Genomic DNA, 9968 nt, shown 5'->3' with positions numbered 1-9968 from the left:
CTCAGGAAAGTTTAATAGATACCTCGAGGGACAAGAAAACCAGACAGGGCTCTCAGGAAAGTTTAATAGATACCAGGAGAGACAAAAAAACCAGACAGGGCTCTCTGGGAAGTTCAATAGGTACTGGGAGAAAGAAGAAAATCAGACACAGCTCTCAGAATGCCACGTTAGCAAAAAGTAAGAAAAACAGACAGAGGCGTCCAGAAATTACAACAATAAGAAATAAGAGAACCAAATGTGGTGTACAGGAAGCCTCAGACCTGAGCGATAAACAAGCTGATAAGGATACTCAGCAAACTGCAGCAGACCACGAGAGAACCACATATCCACCTGAAAAGCCAAAAGTCTGTCTAAACACCCTGAAACCATTGTTGGTGCTGAGACATCAGGTAAAGACCAACTTGCTGGGGAAATGAACACAAGGCAGGATCCATTTTCCAATTTCTGCAAGATCTGTAGACATAAACATAGAATAATAATCTCAGGACACAGAATCATTATCACAATGTCAACTATCCCCAAACAAACTGGCAAGAAGAGAACAAGGCAATTGAGTTTTACATTGTCTACAGAACTCCTATCTTACCCAATATACAGTCATAGCCATACTGCACAGAAACAGACCCTTCCCTCCAACTCATCCACACTGACCAAATATCCCAATCTGACCTCGTCCCATTTGCCACCATTTGGCCCATATCCCTCTAAACCCTTCCTATTCATGTACCCATCCAGATGCCTTTTAAATGTTGTAACTGTACCAGCCTCCACTACTTCCTCTGGAAGCTCATTCCATACACACACCACCCTCTACATGAAAAAGTTAGCCTTAAGATCCTTTTTAAATCTTTCCCCTCCCACCTTAAACCTATGCCCTCTAGTTTTGGACTGCGCCCACCCTGGGACAAAGACCTTGGCTATTCACCCTATCCATGCCCCTTGTGCTTTTATAAACTTATATGTAAGAAGCCAATCAAGAAACAAATCACTGCTGGTTCTAGTGACATAGGGAGATGGCCAGAACAGATAGAGAAGTGTAGTTTAGCAATTAGACAACAACAATCACTTCGTAATAATCTGGACCTTGAGGTCAGTGGTGACTGAACATTGCTCGCTGATGACCTCAAAGGAAGCTGCCTATAAAGATCTAGTGATTTCCATGACATGCACTTACAATTCTTGAAATTAGTCTGAATCTGCCACCACATGAAGGGAATCTCCAGGCATCCATCAACAGGGATGCTTTCAAATAGGGTAAACAGCCAATCAATTTGAAGTATTCTTATATTCAGCAAATGAGGAAGTAAAATCCATTTATGATCCTTCACTTTTAACTAAATTTTATGATTCTTCTTCAGAGTCTTATCAGTTTCAAAACATCAACTCTGTTTCTGCCTGCACAGATGCTGCCAGACCTGCTGAGTTCCTCCAACATTTTCTTTTTTAAGATTTTCAGCATCTGCAGTATCTTGCTTTTATTTTTATAAATGTAGATTTTTTTCATTATGATTGAGAAATTTGATGTTCCACAAACATTAACTTAGTCTTTATGGTCAGCAAGGATGCTCAGCTCTAATTATGAAACTTCTGCACTGTTAAAAATAAAACACGGTTACATCTCTTTACCAAAGTGTAACTTTTTCAAAAGTATTTTGTAGCAAGACAAATAATATAAAAAGGCAAAGTCTTGTCAGTCCAGGGATTTTTACTGATAGTAGTTCACAGTTTCAGTATAGAATCACTAACAGCATCTTCTGGATTTCCTATTTCGCTCTGTCAGTCTCAGAGGTGTACTGATGGTAAACATTGACTGTTTAACTCACATTATTAACACAATATCCAAGTTTATAATGTTTAAGATAATGATTGAGAATAGATACAAATAAAACATATATAAGTAAAAAATTAGAATAAATTACACTTTTCAAGAGGATGAAATTGGAATAAGGGAAGCTAAACTGGGCCCAGAAATATTAAACAGCAGCAGGAAACACAATCAACAGTCTGGGATAAATATGTTCCTCGGGATAGATAAAGTGAATAGCAAAGGTCTTTTCCCAAGGGTAGGGCAGTTCAAAACTAGAGGGCATAATTTTAAGGTGAGAAGGGAAGGATTTAAAAGGTACCTGAGGGGCAATTTTTTTCACACAGAGGGTGGTGCGTATGTGGAACGAACTGCTAGAGGAAGTGGTAGATGCAGATACAGTTACAACATTTCAAAGACATTTGGACAGGTATGTGAATAGGAAAGGTTTAGAGGTATATGGGCCAAATACAGGCAAATGGGACTAGTTTAATTTGGGAAACTTGGTCGGCATGGACTCATTGGACTCAAGGGTCTGTTTCTGTGCTGTATAACTCTATGACTCTATTGTCCATTAAAAGACAAAAATAAACCAGTTCCTAATGATATTTCATGGATTGATATATCCTGTATGAATAAAGAGATAGAGGCTAACCTAGGAAAAAGAAAAATATATGCTAAGAACATTCATTGAAGATGACAAAAAGATCAGGAAATAAACTTTAAAAATAGAAAAATCAAGAGGAACTTTGAAATCAAACGATCTGAGAATATGAAAAGAAATCATATTTTGCAGACACATAGTTAACACAAGGAACTAAGAGAGGAATTGAATGAGCCCATTAAAGATTGCACAAGATAAACTCACAGTTAATGACAGCAAAATGTTAGAAATATCAAATAATTACTTTGCTTATTTATCAACGAGACTAACATTGTGGACATGCCATTTTTTAAAAAAAAGTATAGAGCTAGGTGGAGTGAGAATTTTTGTTTGAGGAAATAATTGCTAAACTAGTCAAAGTTGAATAAATCATCTAGTCCCAATGGATCATAGCCAAGTTTTTTATTATTATTTACACATGGGACATGGAAATCGCTGGCTGGCCAGGATTTAATGCCCATCCTAGTTGACCTTGAGAAGGTTGGCGGATAGCTGCCTTCTTGAACTGTTACAGGAATGAGATAGCAAAGATGCCAACATATTGAAAAGGGAATTATGTCAGAGATCAGTAAATGGCTAATTTTATTCCTATATTTAAAACAGGAGATAGAACAAATCATTTACCAGTTTGTTTCATGTTGATGGTAGGAAAGATAATGGAGGCTTCACTTAAAAAATGTAAAAGGTAAGTATCAAATAAACAAAATTATAATAAAAAGTTCTCAGCGCAAATCAAAAAGGAGGAAGATGCTTGATTGACCTTTTTGAATTCTTTGAAGAAGTCACTGAAAAAGTAGACAAATGGGAGCACTTTTGGATTTTGAATGGCTGAGACTCATAACTAAGGTTAGAACACAAGGGACCAGGCATTCCACTCAAATCCAGGAATTTAACTACAAACATGTTATAGTTTCAAGTTGTCCTTAGCCTCACTAGTGTCAGGAAAAGGAACAAGTTACAACTTTAGAACACTGTTCATGACCAGTTAGCATCTCAAAGTTCCTTGCAGTCAATTAAGTACTTTTTATGAAGGCTAGTGCTGTCACTGTTGTAATGTTTTAAAAAAAGAAGTGCTGCCCAATTTAAGCAAGATCCCACAATCAGTAATGCCACAATACTATTTTCTGATTTTGGGAATAAATTTTTGTCAAAGCACCAGGAATGACTCTGTTGCCGTTGGGATTTTTTGGCAGCTGCCTGAGATGACAGATAGAGCCTCAGTTTAATATCTCATTTAACACTGTAACAGAGCAGCTCACCCTCAATACTGCATGAAGTTACTGCCTAGATTTCTTGCAATGAAGTCCTGAAGTAGAACTTGAACTCAGAGCCTTCACGTTGAGAGATGAGAAATCTACCTCAGGACCTCTGTGGTTTCATTTAGTGTAACATGGCATTAAGTGACTTTCAGCTATGTAATAACAAGGCTGCCTCAATCCCATTACTCAATATTACACTAAGGATACACAACACACTCACCAGCACTTAGAATCATGGAGCCACAGAGGACTACAGCACAGAAAAAAGCCTTTCAGTCCATTGAGTCTGTACCAGTCAAAAACAAGCACCTAACTATTCTAATCCCATTTTCCAGCACTTTGCCCAAAGTCTTGTCTGCCTTGTCAGAAGTCACACGACACCAGGTTTTAGTCCAACAGGTTTATTTGAAGTCACAAGCTTTCAGAGCGCTGCTCCTTCGTCAGATGAGGTGATCTGACTTCACCTGACAAAGGAGCAGCGCTCTGAAAGTTTGTGATTTCAAATAAACCTGTTGGACTATAACCTGGTGTCGTGTTGACTTCTGACTTTGTCCACCCCAGTCCAACACCAGCACCTCCACACTGTAGGCCTTGGCATGGCAAATGCAAATTTAGATACATCTTAAATGGTGTGAGGGTTTCTGCCTCTACCATCCTTTTAGGCAGTGAGTTCCAGATTCCCACCACCCTCTGGGTATAAAAGCTTGTCCTCATAACTCAAAGATGTGCAGGTTAGTTGGACTGGCCATGCTGAATTGCCTAAAGTGTCCAGGGATGTTCCAGTTAGGTGGATTAGCCATAGTAAATGCAGGGTTATGGGGATAGAGTAGGGGGTGGGTCTGGGAGGCATGCTTTTCAGAGGATCAGTGTGGACTCGATGGGCTGAACGGCCTGCTTCCACACTGTAGGGATTCTATGAATCTATGATCTCCTCTAAACTTCTGTCCCTTATCTTAAATCTTTGCTTCCTAATAATTGATCCCTCCATCAAGAGGAAAAATTTCTTTCTGCCTGTCTATGCCCTTCATAATTTTATACATCTCAATCATGTCCCCTCTCAATCTTCTCTGTTCTAAGGAAAACAACCCCAGTCTGTCCAATCTCTCTTCATAACTGAAACTCTCCAGCCCAGGCAACATCCTGATCAATCTCCTCCATACCCTCTCCAGTGCTATCACATCCCTGTTACAATGTGGATTCTAGAACTGTACACAATACTCTAGTTGTGGCCTTACCAATGCTTTATACAGCTCCAGCATAACCACCCTCTCTTAAATTATGTGTCTCAGCTAATAAAGGCAAGTATCTCAAATGGCTTCTTAACCACTTTATCCATCTGTCTTGATACCTTAAGGGACCAGTGGATATGCCACCAAGGTCCCTCTGATCCTCAGCGCTTCCCAGGGTCCTACCATTTATCGTGTACTCCTTTGCCTTGTTTGTCCTGCCCACGTGTATCACCTCCCACTTATCCAGATTAAGTTCCATTTAACACTAAACAGCCCATCTGACCAGCCTGTCTACTTTCTCTTCTAATCTAAGGCTATCCTCTTCATTATTTACCCCCCAGCAATTTTTGTATCATTACCTGGTTACTGATCAACCACTCTACATTCAAGTCTAGGTCATTTATATATATATACCACAAATTGGAAGGGCCCCAACACTGACCCCTGTGGACCCTCAATTGGACACAGGTTTCCAGTCACAAAAACACCCCTCAATCATCACCCTCTGCTTCCTGCCACTCAGCCAATTTTGGATCCAATTGGACATATTTCCTTGGATCCCATGGGCTGTTACTTTGCTATCAGTCTTCCATGTGGGACCTTATCAAAAACCTTGCTGAAGTCCAAGTAGACTTCAGAACCTCACAACCAGGATGCGTTAGGAATAGTCTCTGTCAGTACTTCCACGAGTGATGAATGCATTCTTTCCAAAATCTCTTTCTTTTTGTCTGTCTGTCAGATCATGATGCAGGCTCCATGGCTTACTGTCAACCCAACCTCAGAGGAAGTGCGGGTTAAGCACGACCTGGCAAACAGATTGAACTCTCTACGTTCTCAACAGCAAGCTGAAGTGCACTGTGTGGAGATGTGGCACAAGAAAGCTCTGACAGAGCTGGAAAAGAAACCAGAGAAGCAAAGAATCAAGAGAAAAGTAAATGTACAAAACAGAAGGAATAAGGATGATATTCGCTCCACTCATGCTCTATCAGGGTCTGTGAATGTACACACTGTTACAGTGACATCACCAATTAAAGCCGATAGCCCCGTTTCTAAAAGCCCTTTAACAGCTTGGGACAATTCCACTGGATATCACTGCCACTGGAGATGCACTGTTATTGGGGATATCACTGCCACTGGAGATGCACTGTCACTGGGGATATCACTATTGCTAAAGGGTTACTGTTAATAGTGTCATCACTGCCATGAAGGGTCATTGTTAATGTGGGTATCACTGCCAATGGAGGTGCTGTGTTAATGGGGATGTCAATGCCATTATCGATTACTGTTAAAGAGGCATCAGTATTAAGGGGAATATCACTGCCATAAAAGGTTACTGCTAATTTGGATATCACTGAAAATAGAAGTGTCACTTGTTAATGGTAATATCACTGGAGGCCACTCCTAATGGGGATATCGCTGTAACTGCGCCATCAGTGTTAAAGGGGATGTCAAGGTCCCCCATGTTAATGTGGATATTACTGCCAGTGGAGGGTCAGTGTTAATGGGGATATTACTGTCACTGGACATTGGGGGATGTCAGTGTTAATGGAAATGACTGGCACTGGGGTGGGTGGTCAGCGTTAATGAGGATATCACTGGCACTGGAGGGTGACTATTTGGAGATAATGTTACTGTGATTGGTAATGAGTCAGTGTTAATAGGGATCTCCCTGTCATTTGAGTGGGGCGGGGGGGGTGTGTGTCAGTGTTATTGGGGATCACTGTCACTGGAGAGTCTTTCCCAGTGAAACTGGTGACAAACAAATCTGATAGAAGTGTTCCTAATGATGAGACATTTTAAGCAGAGATAAGCAGATATATTTTTTACTGAAAGGAGGGCTGGTAACTGGAAAGTACAAATTTAAAATAATTGATAAAAGAAGTCTAGAGGGAAGACAATTGATTTGTTTTAAATGCAAGTTCTTCTGATTTGGGAAACAGTGCCTATAAACTTAGGAGCAGCTTCCCATTAACTTTCAAAATGGAGTTGAATGTTCACAGGAAAGTAGTTACCTACAGAAGAAAGAGTAGGAGGCAGGACTAATTAGACAGCTCCCTGAAAACACCAGCACAGACACAATGGGCCAAATAACCTCGTGAGCTGAATCACTTTAAGATGCTTCAGTTTAAACACTCCTCCAGGGCTCAATTTATTTTTCAGAGGCTATAGTTCATGTTTGCTTCACATGAAACCCATTTCCAAGATCTATTCAAGTGCATTGAGAAATCTTTTGTGCTGTCCTGTATTTATTCACTTACCCTGGATGAGCTGAACATTACTCACCGCACAGCACCCTGCCGCCCAGTCCCTGACTCTACTTTTCTGTTTAAACAGGACTGCTGTCCAAAGAAAGTCAAGGTGAAAGGGCCCAGGACCCCCAGTACGGTCCAGATCCCCTTCGACACGTCTACAGCAATGCCGCAGAATGTGGCACTGCGTTCATCTGCACAGGAGATCATCAAGGAGCAGGAGGAGAATGTGCGGCGTCGGCACCGAGCTGCAGTCAAAGACCTTTTCCTACCTTTTATTGAGCCTTTGCCTTGACACTGCGTGTGTGTTACTCTGTGCTTATCCAGCCTGCACGCAGTGCTGATATATGTCAGGATCTCTCTGAAGAGGAACAAACCCATATCTCAATCAAACAGAGACTGGGGACATCTCTCAGATTCCAGCATGTCACAGACACTGACATCAAATGATCTGACCATTTGAATAAATTTAGCAACTAATTCTACAACCTATAGTGGTCTCCCTCAATGACTGAATCAGTAGCATAGTAGATGTACAGGGTTGGAGTGGAGGCTGCCTGCTGCTTGGGTTATCAATGACTGGCAGAGTACTAATTGTGTGTACTATGTGGGATGGGACTCACACACAGGAGACTTGAATATTTGATTTGATTCGAAAAGTTTTGTTTTTCTTGCAGTACAAGCAGATCATAGCACACAAAGATCATAGGGTGATTGATCAGGGTGAGGAATACAAAGTGACAGCTGCAAAGAAGGTGCGCAAAAAGCACGATCAACATTAGATTTGAAATTAGAGAGTTTCATTTGGAAGTCTAATAACAGCAAGGAAGAAGCTGGTCTTGAACCTGTTGGTACATGCATTTAAGCTTTTGTATCTGCCCGATGGAAGAGGTTGGAAGAAATTATAATCAGGATGGGAAGGGTCTTTGATGATGTTGGCTGCCTTTCTGAAGCAGCGAAAAGCGTGGATGGAGTCAATGGATGAAAAGTTGGCTTGTGTGGCGGACTGGGCTGTGTTCACAATTACTGTCTTCCTCCCTGGAAAGACCTTGTGAACAAGGCTAGATTTTCCAGCCAGTGTGATCATAACCCTGTCATTGTGGATCATGCACACAAAGATTGGAAAATCAGGCAGAAATTAAATACACAAATATTCAGCTAATGAAGGACAGTGAGCAGTTAACTGAAGTTCTTTATTGTTCTGTTGATCAGGGAACTCACTGAGCAAGGATAATAGGGAGTATTCAGAGCTGGAGTTTTCACTGCTGCAGCCTAAATGCCTTCATGGGCTATTAGATCGAATGCAGCTCTCTCATTAACCTTTTCAGGAGAGTACAGGGTGAGTAGAGGATTGTGAAGCAGGTTTTCAAGTGGCAGACCTGGACTAACCACGTCTGTGTGTACAGTTCCAGTCACAGCTCCCCTGGGGAACCCTTACTACAGCTGGGCAGAAAGACTGATCTGGAGCAATGCAACTCAGTTGCACAAAAACCCTTCACTAAAGGAAGGATAATTTCAGGGATTCGACAATAGCAATCTAAGTGGATTGGAATCAAAAATTGGTTGGCAAATAGTAATGAGTAACAGGAACAATGGGATGCCTTCAAGTGAGGTGAGAGTTTGTGGCAACCAGGCACATTTCGAGAAGGAAGCACATTGAAAGTTAGAGCACCCTGGAAGATTAAAGACTTTGGAGAGCAGTTTCCACTCATCTGCACTTTGCTTGATATCAGACAAAGCATTATAAAAGATTGAGGAATTTCAAGCACCTACAAATTGAGTACCTACAATTTGCTGGTACATAGTTTAAAAATATCTCTTAGGAACCAGACCTGGGCCTCAGCATTGATCAGGATCCCCACCTATGTTAATTGTCATGTTGAGTTCCTGTTGTTTGTGCCTGAATTTACTGTTTGTGCCTCTTAAACTGAAGCTTGTTTATACAGGGGCAAAAGCACAAATAAACACCCTACAAATACCATTAGACAATTAAAATTACTTGGCTTACTCAGCTGACTTGTGGACAAAAATGAAACTAGCAACTGCTCTGTATAATTTTTTAAGGTAATTTTCAATTATTTCAAATCAGGCCATTCACAGTTGATGGACCAGACACTATAATTTAAAATTTGTATATTTTGTGATAAGCCCATATGCAGCTGTATTAATAAAACTGCACCAGGTTTGCCACTCTTACGTATATTAGGGAATAAATAAACAATTTATTTTAAAATCACTGCCCAATTGCGCTGGTTCATACACAATTACGTTTGTAGTTGTACAAACAATTTTGAAAAAAATCACTTCAGGAAACAAGTGCAATTATCAGTGGAATATACTGAATTTACACTCAGATTGTTGCTGCACCTGAAGCAGAAACTAACTCCAGACACTGGACTAACACAGAAATGAGAGATTGACTCATCATCAACATCACTGTTAATAGGGATCTTACTGCCATTGGAGAGTAACTTAATGGGGATCTCCTTGCCACTGGAGAGGGGTCACTATTAATGGGGATATCACTGTTAATGGGAATCTCACTGCCACTGGAGGGGGGTCACTGTTAGTGGGGATATCACTGTCCCTGGAAGGGTGTCACTGTTAATGGGGATATCACTGTCCCTGGAGGGGGGTCACTGTTAATGCGGATAACACTGTCCCTGGAAGGGGGTCACTGTTAATGGGGAGATCACTGCCACTGGAGGGGGGTCACTGTTAATGGGGATAACACTGTCCCTGGAGGAGTGTCACTGTTAATGG

At 41.0% G+C, this 9968-nt stretch overlaps 1 protein-coding gene across 1 annotated transcript in view; it reads left to right on the top strand.

The window, feature by feature from the left end:
* Positions 1-7859, top strand: part of LOC109924094 — a 68950-nt gene extending 61091 nt beyond the window's left edge. The window contains exons 8-9 of the mRNA XM_048613434.1: positions 5696-5887; positions 7291-7859. Coding sequence (XP_048469391.1) covers positions 5696-5702 — 7 coding nt within the window. The 3' untranslated portion in view covers positions 5703-5887; positions 7291-7859. The remainder of the gene's footprint in view (positions 1-5695; positions 5888-7290) is intronic.
* Positions 7860-9968: the final 2109 nt, after the last annotated feature.

Source organism: Rhincodon typus, chromosome 28, assembly GCF_021869965.1.
Source record: "Rhincodon typus isolate 14 chromosome 28, sRhiTyp1.1, whole genome shotgun sequence".
Taxonomy (NCBI): Eukaryota; Metazoa; Chordata; class Chondrichthyes; order Orectolobiformes; family Rhincodontidae; genus Rhincodon; species Rhincodon typus.
Note: the sequence above shows the minus strand (reverse complement) of the source record. Positions and strands in the feature narration are given on the sequence as shown.